We start from the raw sequence: 22,912 nt of genomic DNA, 5'->3' as shown, positions 1-22,912 counted from the left end.
CGCTGGTGCATCACTCCGCCGTCTTCATCATTCATAACTTTTCCATCTGCCTGTGTATGTCCTCCACTCATTTTCTTCAACGTCTCCACCTCTCCGCAATGCTCAGATCCCAGAAACCCTTAGTCTCACCCCCATATTCCCACCCCTGTTGTTTAAAACCGCATCAATAAACACTCAGTCCGCGCGCAAAGAGAGCCAGACCTCACATTCTCTTACAGATAAGTCGTGCCTTCACAGTAAGCAACCCACCACTACGACTGAAACGTTTAATTTAGTATGAGCTAAGCGGATTAACTTACCTTAGTTCTTCCTATTTGCGTTTTTAGTGACTCTTGGTTTAATCCTCTACAAATCTCTGTACCCAAACCATTATCGTGCTTCTTTAAGACGGATATTTTACGCGGAGAGACTATCTTAAATGATTATTGCTATGGATTTACAAACATTAAATGACACATCTGGGATTTGGGAATGTCTCCAGTCTCAGAACAGTTCGGTTCTGAACGCGCTCGCCAACGGGAGTTTGGAGGTTCCCAACGGCACCTGCGGAGACGCGCTTCTGCTACCCAAGACGCATCCTCAGCGCCCCAAAGGTGAGGATCTGTTTCCACAAATCTGTAAAGTTACTGATCCTGCAGATATTGTTTTGTTTGTGTATTTATGTTTTCACTAGAAAAAAATAACAAATTGCTTGCTGTACCTTGACAAAATGTGTGCACATTTTTGGAATAAGTGCAGGTTGTTGATTTGTCATTCAGATCATGTAATCGAGAAGTTGGTGTTATAAACCTGATTTGGTTTTAGATACTTTTGTAGTCGACTGCCACAAAAGATAAAAATAAATCACGTCACTATGGAAACCAATATTATGGAAACCCATATTACATGATTTTCCATATTATAAGCAAACGTTCAGTTATTAAGGATATTGATTAACTAATTTAGATAATTGGAAAGGACGCGCCACTCTAAATATCCGTTATCCAGTCCTGATTTAATTTGGTTTTTCAAGTCCAAATGAAGCCTGCGCTGTCTGTACTGTGAAAATGCGGAGTTTGCGCTCTCTCCCACGCCATTAAAGTCACAGTCAAGCGCGTAAATAATTCAGCAGTCACTCGTTGCATTTGTTTCATGTACGTCCTCCGGGCATTACTGTGTGAGAGGCTGTTTATTACGCACAGGGATTGTTTATTTTGTGCAGACGTAGTGGTTACAAGTTCCAGATTTATGTAAAACACAGGTCTGAACAATCCATATCAAACCACAAAACATTTAAATATTATTATATAAATCATTACAGAGCACTACAGAGGTTAGCATTAAAGTGATGTACTTCTGAAAAATAAACAGGTGTCTAATGTTACCCAGACATTTTTCTCAGAAAGCTCATGGGAAAGCTGGCACATTGGGTTGTATATTAGATTAGGGACGAACAATACTTGACGGGCTTAACTGCCACTTACAGCATATCAAGTCATAACCACAGTGGCCCAAAGGTTTCATGTTGTTGTGCCCTTTAACAGGATTGCAACCTTTGTGGTTGTGACTGGATTGTTAAATGCATTGAAGTAGATGTTTAAAGTTTTAGGTGTTTTAAACAAATAGCACCAGATATAATGGCTAAAAGTAGAACAAAACAAGGGTTAGATTTATGTAGATAATGGCAAAAAATGTCAATACTCTATTTCCAATTCTACCCAGTAAAAGTGTTAAGCCTACAAGGTTCACGTTTGTCACATACATACAAGTATGATGTATAGTGAAATGCTTTGTGCAATACAATAACACAATAAAATCATTAATCTCATAAACTTATATGTGCATGAATATGCGTGAATAATATATAAATACAAAATATATGCATGTGAATATGAGTATTAAACGGTGGAAAATGGCACATTTTAGCAGCAGCAATAATCTGAACTGGCAATATTTAGCAAGTAAAATGTGCAGTTGTGTGGTATTGTTAACTTGAAACAGAATGAAGAGTCAGATCAGGTACAAATAAGGTAAGAACTGCATGCGCACTTTTCACAGTGTAGGAACCAAGAGGTTTCTCTTCTGTCTCTCTGGGTGGTTTGGTGAAAGCGTTCGGTATACCTCCAGGGGGAGGCTAAGTTTAGTGCACGCTCGCTGAAGATCCCAATCAGTGAATGCTCTACAATACACATATTTCCCGCCCATTCCCTCCATCAGCCGAGGCTGTTAGGTCTCTCTGTTCTTGAGTCCAGTATGCACTCTGATCATCAAACACTCGTCTGTGATTTTCACCATCACACTGTGCTCCATCAACACCGCTCTTCACCTCCGCAGATTCGGGACTTTCACATTCATAACTACGCACCTGTCCTATCATGACACCAGGAGGATGGAGATGCACCAAACCTATGTTGTTACGAATATTTCACCTTATAATGAGAACATGTAATGTGTGATCCTGTACCACAAAACCAGTCATAAAAGTAAATATTGAGATTGAGATACATCATCCGCAAGTTGAATAAATAAGCTTTCGATTGATGTGTGGTTAGGATAGGAGAATATTTGGCCAATATACTACTATTTAAAAATCTGAAATCTGAGGGTGCAAAAAAGTCGAAACATTGAGAAAATCGGCTCTTTAAAGTTGTCCGAATGACGTCCTTAGCAACAGCATCCACTCACAAAACTATTTATATTATAATTTATGGAAATTTATAAAATATCTTCATGGAAAATGATCTTTACATATCGTAATGATTTTTGGAATAAAAGAAAAATGTATAATTTTGAATATTGCTACAAATTTACATCATACATAGGCGACTGCAAGTCCTGTCTGCCTGCGTGGTATCTGTGTTGATATACATTTCACATGTTAAACGATGGTTTTCAAAATGGGCTGTATTAACTTGACAAATGATGCTGAAATAATATTACATCCAGTCTTGGGTGGGAATCCTGTTGAGTCCACCGAGAGTGAGATCATTAATCATAAGCTCATTTAACATTTAGATGAGTCTGGCGATGAAACTGAGCCCTCTAGTTTCAGGATCATTTGAAAGGACACAGATGCTGTCAGAATGTCAAGGCTTTGCTTAATATAATAACATCTTATGGGTAACTAATACAGTTCCTAGACAGAAATTAATGTGATGATGACTGACACGAACGTATAGAAATATATTACGATTCAAAATATTTATGCTGTTAGATAATTTATTGATTCACTGTCTCCAGTTGAATTTCTCAATTTGTTAAAAAAATGAAAATAAGCAGGACATTGTAATTGTATTATTGTGGTTGTGTTGTCCCAGAACCGCATTATTGATGGTGTTAATTGACAAATGTGATGTTTGGTTACCCTTGGCACAGCAGGATGTGATTAGAATCTATTACCAATGCTTTCGGCTCGTGTGCTAAAGTACGTAAGTACAGGACGTTTGCTACCCAGTAATTTCAAGCCCTAATTATTATAGTTGACGAAACAAAATTCTCCATTTATTTTCGAAAGAACAGTAAGAACATCTCACATTAGAATCTCCCATAAAAAGTAAGATATTGCAAGAGGCAAACTAAAATGTTAAAATTGCTAAATGTTTCTTATACAAGTTGAGTCATCATAAATGAATAAATCACCTGAGACTTTCTTCTATGTGTGTGGGCTCCGCATAGATTTCTCTTGCAGACACAGATGTGCCCACACAGGTGCAGTCATCTCATCTTGAGACACTTAAATTGTTACCAACACCTGCAACTCTCCCCGAGTCACCGTAGAGTAATCGCAGCTGATGTCGTAAAACAGAGGTGAATTTTGTTGGTTTTTTCTTCGCTTCAGAATTTCTCCCGAGGCCTTGAATGATTCTGGTAACTGCGCCAGAGTCGTGCCAATGCAATGACGTTTTCAGCAGTTCTGCAGAAGGATTTTAATGTACAAGTATGTGCAACACAGGCACGATGAGTTAAGGCTATGATCATGAAGGAGAAGAATGAGCTCTGGGGTCTTTGTGGGATCATTGTTTTTGGAGAGATGGTGCTCCATTAACTGTGACACCTGGAAAGATATGAAGCTATTTTTAGTACTAGCGTAGCATATACTAGCCTTTACTGAACACTATTAAGTATGCATTATGTAGTGCCTACTACACGTTAATAAATTGTAGTTAATCAGCTTTATCCCTACATTTGTCCATTCAGAAATACCGTTTTGTCGACAGAATCTGTTAAACGGCATGACAATCATTCAGCAAAGTCCTCTAAGTGAACGGTTCTCGAAGGTTTTTTATACCAATGAAATGACTAAAGTAAAATTCGTAAAAAATAAGGCATTTTAGTTACTCAATAAAGGTGCTATTAATTAAGGAATCAATATAGACTTTAGCTTTATACACGAGGTCATCGTACTTGAACATAAGGGCCGGTGCCACCTGCACTCCCCCCTTAGATCACCATTTATGTTGAATGAGATTTTAATGATAAAATGTCCTATTTAAAAATCACACTGGCCTAGTGTATTGTCTTCCTAGAGTGAATATATTTTTTAGCAAGAACGGTCTGTGAGGCAAGGTCAAGTTTTGATTGGTCGCTTGACTAAGCGTGCGCTCCCACCCTAACAAAATTATGGAATATTTCTTGCACTATGGAAAGCCAACATGAAGGCTACGAATATTACATAAATTCAAGGTTGTTTATTCCATTAATTAATTTTATCATGGACATTTGAAAATGGATTTAAAAGAAAAAAAATTCAGCAACTGCCTTACAGGGTCTAAGCTCCAAATACGCAGTGTTGTGCTAATATGTAGGTATGCATTTTTTGTTGTTGTTTGTATATAGTAAGATTGTTCAGAGCTCTGTACGTTGCTAACTAAAGCTGGAGCTTTTGTGGTTGTATTACCGATATGTTTGTTTATAACACATTATAACTTAAGAAACGTACCAAAGCTATATGTATTTTCTAGCTGGGAGAATGATATGCATTCATTTGATCGCCCCCTCTTAGTATTTCAGACGCCCCCTCATCAGGGCTCGGTTGGCGTTGGCACTGATTAACATCCTGTAAGTTTCATAACTGTAAAGGTCCTTGTTACTGAAATATCAACTGTTATCGGCACCAAGCCCAGCAAATCTGTGACGTAGTCGATCTTTTAAATACCACCTCAGTCCATAGCATAGATATATACACTAGATGTCGCCTTGGGGCTCTGAGCATGCGTCAAAACCGCCGCCATCTTAAAACAGGGGTCTTGTCATAGGAAGTATCTAGGTAAAGCTGCTATCTCCGCCTGTACTTCGAATTCATGGACGATGCTGGACTATTGTGCTGCTTATGGATGTTAGGGCCACTAGCACTATGCACTACAGAAAAGTAGATCCTCACAAAATCAAAACTTTTATTTTTCCTGGACTAAATGCTAAATACATGTCTGACTGTTGAAACGAACCAAAAGAAAACCAAGAAAATCGTGTTCACGACGATTTATGGTGATTTTATTTCTGTTACACCATTGCCTACAATCACACTGATGCGGGTCAGAGGTGGAAAGTAACGAATTACGTTTACTCACGTTACTGTAACTGAGTAGTTTTTAAAATCTGTACTTTTACTTTTACTTAAGTATGTTTTATTTAAAGTATTGTACTTCGCTACATTTTAAATCATATCCGTTACTGAGTAAAAAAATATTTTAAAAAGCAAGGTGATAAAGACCTGCAACGGATGTAAATGGGCGGGGGCCGGGGGAACGCGCAAAAAGAGCCATGGAGACGGACGAGACAGGCGTGCACTAGTGCAGACCCGCCTCAGTTCAAATCTTATGTTAGAAACCCCTGGTCATATTTAAGCGACCACTTTCCACTGACGTGAAGCGAGTGTTTCATTCCTATGAAAGGTAGGATTCATGCTTTGAGTACGAAATTGCCGACCGGATTTTTACCGCTCATTTGCACGACGCGTTTTTAATACCATGCACATTATCTTCCGAGGTCTATAGCAGCTTCGCGTCAAGTCAAACACAACTTAAGAACGTCCTCGAGAATTGCGCTTGTCATTAGACATTAGAGAGAGAGAGAGAGAGAGAGAGTGAGAGAGAGAGAGAGAGAGAGAGAGAGAGAGAGAGAGAGAGAATAAAGGTCTGACATCAGGTGCAGGTCAGGGAAGTTAGACAATAAAGACAATAAACGTGTCAAAAGTATGACATGGTACTCATCTCATTATATGCTCATTTAAACTATATATAGTGTAATAAAATAATGCATGTTACCAGAAATACATCAATTACAACCTTACTATAGTGATTGTATTTACAAGCTGCTGACCACCTTCAAAAGTGCATAACTCACATGTAAAATCATTAAATAATTCCTTAAATGTTTCTTAGTTTAAAAAAGCTTTTTATTTTATTAACTTTTTGTTATTGCACTTTAATTGTAAAGATGTTCCTACAATTAAAAACAACTAGTTTGAGATTTATATTCCCTTGTCGTTTTTGAACTATACAAGAATCCTCCACCTCTCCCGCTGTAAAAAAAAGTAACTTTTACTTTGAGTAAAGTTAAAATGACTTACTTTTTACTTTTACTTGAGTAGATTTTTAGACAAGTAACTTTACTTTTACTTAAGTACAATATTTTATTACTCTTTCCACCTCTGTGCGGGGTTCCCATGTTTCAAGATGGCGGCTCTGTTTGACGCATTCGGTCCAATGAACTGCGACATCTAGTGTACATATCTATGGGAGAGAGTGAGCAAGTGGAGTCTGGTTCTTCATAGCAACTGTAAACTTCCGTAACCACAACGTAAGCCCGCCTCTCCCCTCATTCGATTGGACAGTGGAAAGACGCAAATGACGTCGGCCGCTTTTCCGCTCTCAGCGCTCCTTTAAAAGCGTGTGCTGCGGGTGGCGACAAAAACCGCAAGGCGTTCGGTGTGCATAAACAGCGCAAACACTCCCTTCCCATAGAATATCATTAAAAAGGCGCTTGCAACTGGCATAAACGCTTTTGTGTGATTGGCCCCTTATTGTTCAATCTTACTTGTGAAAGGTAATCCCATGTGATCTGGTATGATCATGTAATAACCATGCTGGTTATTGCAACCGTAAGCTGGACAAAATACGGGCATAGTTGCTCACTCTCCGTTGACTCAAGATCGACGCTTTTGCTAGTGTAGAGTGAGGGAACCAACCAATATTGCGGCGCTGGACTACGTTCCAGCATGTCATGAGGCGTCTACGTACATAATGTCTATACAGTAAGTGGCACAACTAAAATCGTATAGACCGTCCAAAGCAACAAACATGTCGTTAAAGACTGCAAAATATTGTGCAGTACCTGCTTGTGGAAGAAAACAGTCGCTGCCTAACCTTCCCTTAGAATCTGATAGAAGTTCCAGCTCACGTGGGTAAAACATTGAACGAACGAGCCACAGGTCGACGCTGGATTTGTTATTATAAGGCAATGCTTTTCCATCGACATTGGATCCAGACAGGAATGGCGCAGCAATCGTACTGTATGGAGGAAAACATTTTTTATTTGTCACTATGGCTATAGAGATGGCTTGATATGTTCTGATGTGTGTAACGTCCGTGTCCAACCACAACTGTTTCAATTTACTAAAACCATTGAACGAATAATCAAGGTCATAAGAGCAACCTTACAAGTACATTGGAAATATACAAAGTTCACACTTACAAATAAGTTGGATAGATTAAATTTGTAAACGTATTTGGCGTGCTGTCCAGGGAGAGGGCTCTGAGCTCGGAAATGAGCCCGAACACAGAGTATCCCCCCAGGTTTAGGGAGTAACTTGGTGAGTGAGAGGAAATGGGGTGGTGGAGGGATTCTGAAGATGGTAGAGAATCCTTAGGTGAGTTTGATTGTGATTATTTATGGGCTTGCCTTCATCCTGATTGGGTAGATATGTTGGTTACTGATTGTAGACAGCTGGTGATACTAGAGTATTGTTGATTACTGATTGTAGACAGCTGGAGGCACTTGAGTAGTTTATTTGACGTGTTCCTCCCGAACTACGTTAATGAAACATAATTTAGAGATAAGGATTTACCATGCTGTCACACGTTGAAGCATCCTTGGTATTACTGTTTCTGTGGTCAAGCCAGCCACGATTTAGATTCTGATGCATGCTTACTGTGTTGTTTATGGTCATTTCTAAACATGTTGCATTTGAAAATTTGTTGTTTGCTCCAATATGCATTCTCATTTTTGTGTATCATGTCTTGGGCAATCTTGGGCTCAAACATATATGAGTTATGCCTCTGGCTGCCATTTTTCCACATCGGAGGTTTTCAAAACAATTCCCCACATGTAATGATGGAGGAGTTGAGCTAGTATACAACAAAAAATTGTTATCCAATCATCCAATCATGGGTGTTTACTGCCAAGCGTCCCGCCAATCAAAACAAAGTGTTTCCCGAGCCAGCCTCAAAACCAGGGTACAGGGTGCTTTTGATGCAATAAGTAATAAAACAATAAAAACGCCTGATTTACCGCACATTTAATAACCTTTTTATTACCATTAAATAGGGGTGTCAACAATAATCGATTCGGCAATGCATCGCAATGCGCGCATGCACGATTCAGCATCGATGCAGCAAAGTGCCATAATCGATTATGTCAATGTTTATTTTCTGGCCTCGAGCGGACAATAAAGTTGTAAAGTTTCAATTACTTCTGGGGGCATAACAACAACAATCAAGATGGCTGAGGCGGAGAGAGATGACCGTGATAGACGGGTAAATAAAAACGCACCCTTTTTTATGGAAAGTGAACATATGGGCACATTTCGGATTCTATGAAGTTAATGGGAAACTAGACAAGACTTACGCTGTGTGTAAATTATCATCTCAGGTATATAATTGTCATTGTCTTAAAGCTGCTAAGCTTACGTTTTTGTTGAGAATAGTTGTACTTGACTGATTAAAAATTTGCCTTGTTGTGTACAGTAGAATTCTGATGCATCGCAATGCATCGTAGAATCGAATTGAATTGAATCGTTACCTGGTGAATTGTAATTGAATCGAATTGTGAGGGCAGTGCTAATGCACACCCCTACCATTAAAGTAAAATTACTGAACCTAAACATAAGAGCCTGAAGAAAGTACTCATTTACAAGAAAACATGTCAGGTACACTTAGAAAGTTTTGCATCTAAACTTTTCAAACATTGGTAAGCAAGACAGTTTGACTTGATCATTGTGTCAAACGAAATCCCTTATGCCTCGTTCAGACCGACAGCAACTGTCTCGCGGTGTGTTGCCGGTCTCTTTCAATAAACTGTTTCTAAATTTGTTTTTCATAAACAAATGAGTACCGTAGTAACTGACAAGAGAAGGATGACATAAATGCCAATGCTTCGCTCCCATTGATAGTCGCTCCCAAAAATCGCTCATCATTTGCATAAAGTTAAACTTTTCTTAACTCTCTCACGTTGCTGGACACTCCTATCCGGTTGCCAACGTTCACTTTCGCTCGTGTCGCTAGAAGTCGCCAAGCTTCTATTGAAATTAAGAGATTGCGTCACTCTGATAGTCGCTGGTGGTCTGAATTGGAAAGTAAAAAATAATATTTTGTATAATATGAATGTTTTATGAATCTGGCCCCAGGTCTATCAAATGCATTGCATTGGGATTCTGTGTTTAGTATTTTGCGTAGTGTGCACATTAAAGATAAAGCGTGGAAGTAAGATGATATTCTGAATTTAATGAATTTTTATCTTTCTGAAAAACGCACTCATCCTAAAAAATGCAGTCTTTATTATACTGTGTTTAGCATAGCTGTTAATTCCTGCAGTTCGAAAAGCACATTTTAATCCGGTTATACTATTTCACAAACATTCACTGCATATTCATTAAATACACATAACCTGTGAATCACTACAGCAACCACAACAAATACTTAACGGAAAACAAGCAACTGGCGGATGTCGTTCTTGATGGTTTTAATGTGCTTTGTCCTATAGAATTAAATTAGCAAACAGTTCATTAATTCAATATACTGACAGTCAGTGGATGCCAATTATGAAAAATAATGAAGAAACACCAAGGGTTTCGTTGCTGTTTCTGCTATATTGATTGTTTGAGAAAGTTAGGCTTTCCAAAAAAGTCAATAATTACATGTACATCCATTTCATATATAATTTATGTGGTGGATACAGCTATAGCTGCTGATTCAGAGCATGTAGAAAGCTGTGTCGATTTGTGAGAGAACAAATTACGCAAATATAAAATATTTACTAGCTCACATTTGATGTTTTATTCATGCAGCAAACTTTCAAGATATCTTGATTTCTCCTGTTTGTAATTTATTAATGCATTCTTTCAATGTTTAGAGTCATTTCCCCACAAACTCCCCATTAAAGACTGTAACCCAGTTCAATCACTTCATGAATTGATCATGAGGCAAAAGGCATTGATGAAACAGTAAATGGCTGAATTTTAAAAGGGTACATTTAACATGTAAAAAGTGTTTGTGTGATTCTGGCAATACATTGTAAACGTCCACTGGGTCTGGCTCTGTGTCTGCACCGAACCTGGAGTGAACGCTCGGCCAGATCGGTACAGGCTCACATTTCCATCAAAAAGGGAGTTGAGTGCACTACATCACCAGTGACCAGAATCGTTCGGTGTTACTGTATCCTTATGCAGTGGCGGGCAGTGACTCCTTTTTTCGAGGGCGCTTGATGCGAAGTTCGTCACAACATGTATGTTGCCTGCCATGTGTGTGGTTCGTAATTTCAAAATATGTGTTCTGCGCGTCGAGTGATCCTATGTGCATTACGTGTCTTGTCAAAAGAAGTGCCTACTGCAGATGCGTCTAAAGGGTTTATAATAAAAGAGATGCTCGCGTTTGCCAGATACTCTCATAATCTCATGCGTAATCAGAGTTAACTGTTAAAGGAATACTCATTTTCAATATTAAAATATGTTATTACCTTAACTAAGAATTGTTGATACATCCCTCTATCATCTGTGTGCGTGCACGTAAGCGCTGGAGCGCGCTGCGACACTTCGATAGCATTTAGCTTAGCCCCATTCATTCAATGGTACCAATCAGAGATAAAGTTAGAAGTGACCAAACACATCAAAGTTTTTCCTATTTAAGACGAGTAGTTATACGAGCAAGTTTGGTGGTACAAAATAAAATGTAGCGCTTTTCTAAGCGGATTTAAAAGAGGAACTATATTTTATGGCGTAATGGCACTTTTGGGAGTACTTCGACTCGCCTGAAAAGTCCGCTCCCCTTCTCACTCTCATAATGGGAGAGGGAGGGTGTTACTGCGCCAAGTCGAAGTACTCACAATAGTGCTATTACGCCATAAAATATAGTTCCTCATCCACTTAGAAAAGCGCTACGTTTTATTTTGCACCACCAAACTTGCTCGTATAACTACTCGTCTTAAATAGGAAAAACGTTGATGTGTTTGGTCACTTCTAACTTTATCTCTGATTGGTACCATTGAATGAATGAGGCTAAGCTAAATGCTATCGAAGTGTCGCAGCGCGCTCCAGCGCTTACGTGCACGCACACAGATGATAGAGGGATGTATCAACAATTCTTAGTTAAGGTAATAACATATTTTAATATTGAAAATGAGTAGACTATTCCTTTATGGGAGTGCCTTGTGTGTATTTGGTGAACGTGAGCGTCTCTTTTATCATAAACAGTTTTGACGCGTGTGCAGCAGGCACTTATTTTGACAAAATACATGATGCACATGGTTCACATGATGCAACAAACACATAATTTGAAAACACAAGCAACACACACGACACTCTGAACACATATTTTGAATCACCAGCCGCCACTGCCCTTACGTATTATATTAGTTTGCATTATATTATGTTGCATGTTATATTAATTTACCATATATATAATTTCATGTTATAAGGGACCTGGTACTTTAGAGAATTTTGCTTTTAACTCATTCCCTGCCAGCCTTTTTTTTTTTAAAGTTGCCCGCCAGCATTTGTTGTGATTTTTACAAAAGTTTCATAAAATGCCTTCCAGAAAAATTTTCTTCTATAAATATATACACATACAGTATATTTAAAATAAAAGAACAGACCATGTGCTTTTAAACAAATAAATAAGCAAACAAAACGAAAAAAAAAGTTTCATTCTATCTTCTTCTCTTTTTATAACCTCTCAAATATTGGTAGATTTCTTCAAAAACAGATTCAGAACGATGATCAAAACATACACAGAGTTTACAATGTTGTTGAATTAGCTGATGCTTCAGTTTTTTATAAATTGGGTAAGAGTGCCACCTAGTGGATATTAGCGGCATTAAAGATTACCATTAAAACTTGTTTAAAATGCGGCATTGGCAGGGAGGGAAATGTTTTCGCTAAATTGACGAGATAACTTGTCAATGTCTGGAAAAGAGTCACAACATAATAAAGTTGCCTGAAAAATAATATTATGCAGATGTGGTCCGATGCCAGCTCTGATAGAAAATGGGTATAAGATGCACATTTAGGATAATACTATTAGTCATACATCAAACTATCATACTGAATTGCATGAATTGCAAACAGACCACATGATGCAACTTCACCCCAGACAGCTGATGACTCCAGCCCGGAGTCGTCTGCTGTCTGGAACAGACGAATACATTATTAAAGAAATAATAATAATAAAAAAATCATTTTAAAATGACTGTCAGCCATCTTCAGCTTTACAATGGAAGGACGCATTGGTTAGGATTTATCAGTTGTGACGTAACTTGTGAATGTTGACAGTACAGGTTTGTGCATGACAGTATGTGTTAGGATCGTCCTTAACAAACCGCCGTCAGTGATGCCAAGATTACAAGGTAAAATATGCTGAGAGAGATTTATTTCCATGGGGAAAACAGCAGAGAGGAAGAAGTAATTGGATTTGATTTGACGATGCCTTTGTAACATTTAAATTGCCAAGGGGGTTGGGGTTGATCTCCTGAATGTAATTTATGTTCTACTTTGTTTTAGCCTGTATACTTGTCCGTGGACGGTCAGACTAAGATAGCTCGACTGGTACCATAATTTCATTTTCCATTTTGTACCAGCAACTTGGGAAAATGAGACTAGATGAGTGCAGAATTTTAATCTTGTAAAGCAAATTTACTCGAAGTATAATAGAGATTTTGAAATTGGCTTTTGAAAATTTATAGCAAATTTAGCACAATTAAATCAACAATGAAACATGCGGTTCAAGTCTACATCTTGAATGTTTCCCAAGGGCCATAAACTCGTGTCTGTGACAGAATGTACATCAACTTTCAAACTGTCATGTTCACAGCCCTCCCACATAAGAACAAGTGCCATGTGCAGAATACTTCATAACTTCGGGAAGCATTCTTTGCAACAAAGAGTAAAAGTAAGAGATTACATCGATTTCAGGTGAGCTACTTGTGTGGACCACATGTCTTAAAAGATCAAAGTCCTGGAGTCGTGAGTGTCATTTTGGCGAATCTAATCCTATAAGAGCAGTGGCTAAAGGCAATAGGTAATGGAGAACACACACAGAAATCTGTGCTGTAGTCAAAGGTGGCCTGGATTGATTGCTTTAGCCTGACTAAGCCACAAACAGGATATGACTGTTCACATCCCATAATCCTCTCTGTTCATGATAACTGTACGGGAGTTGAAATACTTTGCACTGTCAAAAAAGAAAAGGAAAAAAAGTGGATTTCCTTAAAAAATAGTACTCTTATAAATAGTCTCTAAACTATAATGTGTAGCTCTCCATTATCACCGGGGTGTGATTTGTAAAAAAAATCTGAGATTTTAATATTTTAATTCATGAAAATAAATTCAAACCATGGGCTTATATTGATTATTTAGTGTATTAAGCTATTTCTTGCAACTGTTGAAATAAAAAATGAAATAGAAATGTTACCAATCTTTCTCACACCCACCTTGAGCGGGATTTGATCCGGTCCGGCATGAAAGGTGGACGCTCTAACAAGGAGGCTAATAAGCTCTAACATCTGTCACTAGGGCACTTCTTGAGGTTGGGGAGTGAGGTTTACTTTAACTGCATAGCTCTCGCTGACTAGCTGGCCCATGTTACAGAAACCTAATAAAACAATAACTGAACCTGAATTTTAAATGCCAGAATATATTAATTCTTTATGCTTTGCACCAGACATGCTACAACACTTGTTTATAATTATAATATTTAATAGAATAAAATGGAAAGCACAACATACTCTCCATATAACAATAAATAGGCTATATATAAAGAGTTTTGTTGCAAAACGAGATAACCACCGTTTTTTTAATTCTTCAGAAATCTCGATTTTTGGTCGTGCATTCCAATTGATTTCAATGCAACTGCAGTTGGTTTGTTTTGATTTAAACCTTCAGAACTTAAAAAATACAGCTAAGTAGCACCATAAAACAAAATAATAACATGATAACATAATAATAAACATGTTTTGACAAAAATGTAAAAAAATGGATTTATCTCGTTTTGCAACGAAACTCTTTATATGTCTACTTATATAAGACATCTTACTAAGAAAATAGCCTGTGTCTTAATCCGTTCCCTAGCTCCCGAGTTTGTGTATATCGTGTATGCATGTATGGGCACAGATAAGGACCCTAGCTGACTTTACATTGGGACACTGTTCACTTATTTTCCTGTGACGTGGCTGCTTAAGGGCATTGTGATCATTCACAGCTGTTACTCAATTTTAATATTTAAACATTTAATAAAGTATATTATGAAAAACACTTTCACTCTTTTCTTACATATCCGTGCATAAATTTAGAGGAATATTACATTGAAATATTACACAGTCCCTCCAGAAAAATGATCAATGCATAATCAGCCAATTTACTACTCGCAAAATTTGCGGGACTTCCATGATTTCATAATCCCTGTGTTTTTATAGCAAAAAGTCATATATATTGTATCTTTGCAAAAAACTTGAACATTTTTTCATTTACTTCACACATGCGCAGCCATGTCCCCTGTTGTCATGAATGTTAGGAAGTGACGTAATTACGCGACGTGAACATCAATGAAAAGCTGCAAAAGCTGCAAAAAGGTCCCACAATTTTGGCAAGTTCCCACAATTTCATTGCATAAAATTGCATAAATATCCAGCATATTCCATCGCATTTTTGCCCGCAACAATCACAAAAAACTCAACGTTTTTCTGGAAGGACTGAGATTGTGGTCCCTTACTGTCTAGTGATGTGTGTTAATTAAAACTAAAAAAGACATTTGTCTTTATAAAAGATCTGTCGCGTTTCATGAAGTTTATTTAGTTGGCTCGCACGATTTTCAGTTGGAAAGGTCACGTGACATAAAGGAACATAGGAACCAACAATGCTCACTGATTTTTGCATTGCATTGTGGGAATTTTTAGGGAACAAACGTTTTAGTGCACTGAAAAGATTTTGCAATTGAGACAGCCCTTAAAATGGCAGACTCCCCAATCAGTGCTCTGACTGGCTGATTGAGCGCAGCCATAGTGTGCTTTGATGACAGACGTTTGTGCTGAAATAGACAATTAGTGCTTGGCGACATTTGGAAAATCTGGCCATGGATTAAAAAAGGATAATGACATAACCCAAATGTGCTGTCTTTATTGTCACAGGAGAACAGGCGCTGAATCCATTCCTGCAGCGTTTTTACTTACAGGTATATTAAATTATCTTTATTTTAGGCCATTTATATGGCTGTTTAATGACTATTAATTACAATGGGGGATATATTTTGTCCCCATGGCAATTGGTCCGTATAGCAGCTGTAAGGGGTGATACCCTTTCAAAAAGTACACTTTTGCTTTACACTATAAAGGGTACTGCCCCAGTGACAGTTTGGGGGCAATATTTGACCGTTTTTTTTTACTTCATTATTCATTTAGCTGATGCTTTTATCCAAAGCGACTTACAATTGCTATATTTGTCAGAGATCGCACGCCTCTGGAGCACCTAGGGGTTAAGTGGGACACAATGGTGGGTCACAGTGGATTCGAACCTGGGTCTCTCACACCAAAGACGTGTGTCTTATCCACTAAGCCACCAACCACTTTTCTGACAGTGTATGTCACATTTGTATGCCTGGTAAAATACTTAAACGGCTTTAAAGGCCCCCCTAACCCCCCTAATACTGTATAAAAATAGTCTCAGAATGTGTCTGTAAACTTTCACCACAGATTTTTCATTATACGATGTTGAACATGGCCATTTGTGGCTGCAATAAAAAACGTGCTGTTTTTGTGTGTGTGTCTTTAAATGCAAAGAAAGGTTCTGTTCCCCTTCCTTTACGCAAAGTAGGGGGTAGACACTTACACATGTGCTTTGGACTACATCAAAACATGTGTCTCTGGCAGAAGGTTGAGCTATGCGCTCATAAGGCGGAGTCTGTGAGCGGTTATGGTTGGGGCAAATCAATGTGACATCATATTGATAGGGGATCCCCAACAGCCTGTTTTTTGTGACTGTTGTGGTTTAAAGGAGATTACACAAAGAAGAAAAGATGGATTTGTATAATAACATGATTTTTTTGCACACACACGCACGCACGCACGCAGGCACGCACGCACGCACGCACGCACACACACACACACTCATTTAAAAGTGCATTTTTTTAGGTTAGGGGGTTTTAACAATTTTTAATTTAATGATATATGATTCAAACTGGTCAGTTTTATCAAATTAAATATCAAATGAGATGTAATAACTGTATGAACTATTTTAAAATTATATTTTACCAAAAAATTCAGTCATTATTACTCACCCTCATGTTGTTCTGAACCTCTATGAGTTTCTTTATTCTGTTAAGAAACAGAAGACATTTTGATAAATGATGGTAAGCACACAGTTGACGTTACCCATTGACTTCCATAGTATTTGTTTTTTTCTACCGTGAAAGTCAATGGGTACTGTCAACTGTGTGCCTACAATCATTTATCAAAATATCTTCTTTTGTGTTCCACTGAATTAAGAAACTCATACAGGTTTAGAACAACATGGGGGTGAATAAATGATGAACGAATTTTCATTTTGAAAATCGACATCCAAAAAAACAACAACACATGAACGCTCACAGACCAGAAGCCCACTCATGTCTCATTCACCAGTAAAAAAACTTTGCAGAACAAAGTGAATAACATTACCAAACTAACCAACATAAACAACTGTTTTAAATCGGAATTAGTTAAAGCACATTTTCGGTTGTGTAGATGTAGTTTGCTTGTAATTTTAAAAACAATGTTACGCTAATTCGATAAGCAATATAATGTTTCATCAAAGTAGACTATCTGAATCCATCTAAATAAAATCATACCACGTACCTACTTTTCCAAAAGAAACACTTCAACTCTTTGACCCTTTGCCTCCCACAGCTGTTTCCATATCCTCGTAAAGCAGCAACGTTACCGATGTTAATTCGGGTATTTGCTCTTTGCTGATTCAGACGGTTTTTGTTGTTGTTTTAAAAAAATGCCTTTCATTTTGTGGCTCCTGTGCAGTTTGTCAATTCAGCAGAAATGTTTGTTTGCCTCTGTTTACAAAGCGCACGTGAACGCTCTGATGGCGTATGATGTTTGCGTGAACAGGGTGCACAGTGGTATGCAAAACACGTTCACAGAAGGAGCACAAATTGCCTGCGTCCAATTATTGCAAACATTTTTTGGTCCTACGCCTTTTACAGATTACATATATATATTTACACAAATACATTTAGACACTTTAACTGCTATCCAGATGTGAGGAGACTTTACACCAGCATAACTAAAAAGATTTCTGGATCAAATCAGATACCCTGCCTTTAAATACTGAAGCTTTGCTGTTTGAGTGTAAAATATGATGAATATTGCTCAGGTCATATTGGCACCAAATTCGGTTTTAGGGAATGTCTGGATAAAGTTTTATGTATCTTATCCCATTGCTCCCTTTGATCTGATAAAATCTGGTCAACATCTGTTTTATGGACAATAGTTTAAACATTTTTGCTTTTTGAGGTCATGCGAAATAAAACCACAAATCTACCAATCTGATCATTGAGATCTCAGTGATATACAAAGACTGTTTATTTTAAGGCATTGATTATAATAAAGGTTTTCAGATTTACATTGCATGTAAAAAGATGAAACATATTTGATACAACGCAGATATCTAAAAACAATATTGTGCCGTAACATTTACGGAATGTGTACTATAAGGTTATTTACATGTAGGTAAACCTAAATAATATAGTTCATAATGAGTTTTTGTACCAACAATAATGTCTATATTGAAAACTGCAGAGATGATAATAATGTAAGCTATAAAGAACAAACAGATCATATGGGGTGAAGACGCTGTGGAGCAATAAAGTAGATTTTCAGTCAGTGGGAACTGAATGTTAAAGCAGATATCATCTGTTTGAGTTCAGTGACATTAATCATTTTTATTTATTGCGAAATGCATCAAGCACAACTATATATGCGCATCCAGTGAAGTTTATGAGAAGTTCAATGTTTCTTTTTGAAAGGTTTTTTTGTATTGAATGTTCTTGCATGGTTATGAATCTTATCATTTTCCAATAATCCCAATTTTTCTTCATTAAAGTAAGGGCGTTCCATTATTCAATTATCACTCAGACACCTTTCTATTTTGTGTTTCTAAAAGATATATCGACTTTCTACATTTTTTGTAGGTGACAGACCGTGACAGAAAAAAAACATGCTTGAAAATATGATTTCTGACCACAGAGTCCAGCCGAAAAGCCATAATCCATCAGCAGCAGTGTCCAAGTTTTTGAGAGAGACTACATCCTACAAATGTTGTTTAATGATAGCTGGTGTGTTTTCTATTACCATCCCGAGGTTGTATTGTGGACCATTTATCAATGCTAAAAATTCTCTGGAGGAAACATAAATAAATTGCAACACTTTACAATAAGGTTTCATTTGTTAACGTCAGTTACTGTAACATAAGTTACCATGAACAATACTTTATTTATAAATAAATCAATGAGCAATTGTTTGGTATTATTTAAGATGAACTACTCCATTAAATGCAGTGAAAATATGTTGCTCATAGTAAATTCATGTTAGCTAATGCATTAAATATAATGCTAATAAATGAGATCTTATTATAAAGTGTTACCGACAAACCCAACATCTCACAGCAGCTGTATTGATTAACATGCTAATGTAGCTGAGCCACAACATCAATGTGAAAACACATGTGATATGGCCAAACTTCAAAAGAGACCGATTCTTTGTTGTTGTTTTGAAGCTAAATCACATCATTTGGAAATAATCACATTAGGGCTGTATAATATATTTGATATGGTATTTGCTATATTGGCAATGATTATGCTTTTAATCTAAAATTAAGCAACATTGTAAATTTGCCATGGTTTTAACACCTGTTTGGTAATTCTTTCTATGAAGCCTGCATTTATAATGTACTTTAAGGACTTAATGCATTATGATGTAGGCATAATGCCAGGGACGTGGGATGAAGGGGTGCTGAGTTTTGTAAATGCAACAGAAATTTTGGTTCATTTCTATTTATTCATTCAGAGAGAAGCATCACTTCATGGTAAACACTTTATTTTAGACCGTCAGTGGCACAGGCGGTGGTGACAAGGTTCATTGATCTGGCTTTTCACGGGATATCCCTGGTTTAAATCAGTCTTTTGCAGACCTCGCTCTTCTTCTCCCTTTTCCTATATCACATCAAAAAGGCATTTCTTAAAAAAAAAAAAAAACGAATAAACTATTCCAAAAATGGAAATGCCTGATTTATTAAGAATGAAATTATTTATTGGTTAGGAGGGCTTATATTCTCCCAATAATGCAGAATCCATTTAATAATTTGAATGAATATAATCATTTGCAATGTACAGAAATACTGAGGCGCAAATAGTATCTGCCAATATAAATTATAGATAGCTGCGGATGCTGCAGCCATGCCCTTATCACAATGATTATTATTAATTTAGAGAGGATATGAAAGATTTATAGTGGTCCGGTCCTCGGTGACGTTACGGCCATACCGGTACACACAGTACCACAACCTAAAACATCTTCCCACATCCCTGGAAAATGCTTAATAAAAATATAGACATAACTTAATGTATAAAATTCAAGGCAAGTGATTGCACTTGATGTTTTAAGTTGAGTCAGCATTGTAGGGTTTTTAAGTATAATAAACACTGTAATATTACTTAATACAAATGCGACAAAATTAAGTTGAGTCAACTAATAGTTCTAGTATTACTCAGTTTAATTTACTTTTCTTGGTACAGGTAACTTTTTTATGGTTTGTTGTTGTTTCCATAAACATGGATTTAGACTTTATCTTTCTGTGAGATGAGGGCACGAATTGTTTATTCAATCAACGCGCCCACCCAGTTCAGTTTTGGGCAGCTGTAAAGCGCGACATACTTCAGTATGCAGTCTATGCAGCATCAGTCTTCTGAACAATGGTAACTACAAAACTCAAAGATGAAACAAAAACTCTTCTAAATCTCGAAGATAAATGAACATTAAAGACTAAAATGTCTTTTTTTTAGTTAAAAACACATAAAATAGTGTTTAAATTTAAATTTCACTGTCCAAATGCAGTATCATGCAAAGCATGCTGGGAACTACGAGTCTACTGCCTAGTTAGCTATGTTTACTAAAATCATTCATGTAGTTTCAACCAAAAAAGTTAATTTCCTTCTTAAAAATTTAAGTGGATTAGTGAATTTACTCATTAAAGTGTTCATTTAGATTCACTCAAATTATTCATCTTTTTATGTTATTTTAACTCAAATTTTGATTAAAAAAACAAGAATTACTTTTTTTTTTAATACAGTTTACTCGTTTTATCTTTGTTAAATCTACTAAGGCACAGAAACACTTTTTACAGTGCAAATAATAAATAATCATAACAATACAATACATTATAATATTTATCTATTTGTGGTTATTAAAAGTTGCACATTCTGGACTCCACATACTGTATTATCATAATAATGTTTATTATAAGTTTTAAATATAAATCATGTTACATATCTTACATAATATTTGAATACAGTTTGTATACAATCAAGGAATATATGTGTTAATGCAGATATTAAATATACAACAACTATACTGTATAATGTATAATGTTCAGTCCTTCCAGAAAAACGTGATTATGCGATCGCATAATTCAACGCATAATCAGCTGAAGTTTGCATATTTATGTGGGGGCCGCTTTTTTCAAATACGCCTCACTTTTGCATCCTAAATTGCAGATTTCCGTGTGCAAAATGGGCGGGGTTTGCATGATTTCATAATCCCTGCATTTTCAATAGCAAAAATCACATACATCTTAGCAGAAAGTTGAAAAATGTTGCATTTACTTCACACAAGGGCAACCATGTCCCCTGCTGCCATGGGAACGTTAGGAAGTGACATGATTATGTGACATTATTAAAATGATTATCATTAGGAAGTGACGTGATTATCATTGAAAAGCTGCAAAAGCTGCAAATAATTTTTGCAAGTTCTCGCAATTTCATTGCATAAAATTGCTTAAATATCTCGCATATTTCATCACTTTTTTTTTAACAAAAATGTGCCACAAGATCAGGGATTTTTGCCAGCAACATTGACCAAAAAAAACTTTTATGGAAGGACTGACTGTTTTAGTAATATACACTGTAAAAATCTGTAGAAATTACAGTATTACTGGGTATTACTGGCAACTAGCTGCCAGTAACTTACTGTAGATTTTACATTTATGTTATATACTGGCAACAGTTTGTTCAAAGTTAAATAAAAATTAAAAATTTTCAGTCTTTATCTTCTACAGTAAGTTACTGGCAACCAGCAATTTTTTTACAGTGTATGAGGAGTTCAGAAGTGTGTCTGCTTTCTGGTAAATGAGCATTTTTATTCTTACAGTATGTTTAGGTTCAGTTTTACTTTAATAGCAATGAAAAAATTTGAATGGCCTTAGGCTGGGATTATGTGGATTTGGTGGTAAGGTACTTGATGAACTTATAATACATGCCGAGAGCATTTGGTTAATATCATTATCTTATTTTTGACTGAGGTGGCGTTTAGCGGCTGTTGCGTCTGAGCTCCTCATATGTTGGTAAATATTAATGATTATGAAAGGAAAAATGTCCAGCCGTCATTTGTTAAGAAAGATTAGATTTTGACAGCTTGATCAGGTCTTGAATCACCCTGAAGGGATTTATTTAACAACTGGCTGCATGTAGGCTACATCATCCCACTTATTAACTGCTACTTGCCACATGAGTAAATGTATAAATCCAAAATATTGATTTTGATATTGATATATTGCTCATTTGTAAGCAATGCAAACATTCTGTGTTATTCTGAGTTACTTTTAACCCATCGTTGGTAAAGTGTCATTTAACCTATGCTGGGTTGTTTCATCCGGAAATGCTGGGTTTAATCCATTGTTGGCTCAAATATAAAATTGTCTGGATTAATTTAGCCCAACAGATTGGGTTTGTCTCTTTTTGACCCAGTGCTTGGTTGAAAATAACCCATTTGATGAAAATAACCAACACTTTTTTTTAATGGTATTAGCTTTAATACAAGATATGAAGTTCAAACAAGACAAACATGCATTTGATTGAATCATTTGCAAATAAAACCTAATGTATGTTATTAATTATGCATATTCATATTGAATTTTATTGTAAGTATTAATTTGCAACTGTCAAGATGACTCACAGTACCCAGATGAGCCTGTGTTATCAGTTTCAGGTGGTTGTTATCTGGGAATAACACACCTCTGGATGTCACCACTGGCCAATCAGAATCAAGCACTCTAGAGCACCATAAATATTGTTTGTTATGTTAATGCAAGTAAAAATAATTAGAAATTGTTATTTCCTGGGTTTATTTTGTGAAAAGCAATTTACATTTCTTGCTTATTGTAAATACATTTAAAAAAGTAATGGTTTAACTAATA

General features: G+C 36.6%; 1 protein-coding gene across 1 annotated transcript in view; it reads left to right on the top strand.

The window, feature by feature from the left end:
- The first annotated feature begins 112 nt into the window (after nt 1–112).
- The window catches only part of cckbrb (cholecystokinin B receptor b), a 42,650-nt gene continuing 19,850 nt past the window's right edge, over nt 113–22,912 (top strand). The window contains exon 1 of the mRNA XM_055215742.2: nt 113–593. Coding sequence (XP_055071717.2) covers nt 419–593 — 175 coding nt within the window. The 5' untranslated portion in view covers nt 113–418. The remainder of the gene's footprint in view (nt 594–22,912) is intronic.

This window comes from Misgurnus anguillicaudatus, chromosome 17 (genome assembly GCF_027580225.2).
Source record: "Misgurnus anguillicaudatus chromosome 17, ASM2758022v2, whole genome shotgun sequence".
Lineage (NCBI taxonomy): Eukaryota > Metazoa > Chordata > Actinopteri > Cypriniformes > Cobitidae > Misgurnus > Misgurnus anguillicaudatus.
The sequence above is the reverse complement of the archived record's forward strand: the minus strand, read 5'-3'. Positions and strand labels throughout refer to the sequence as shown.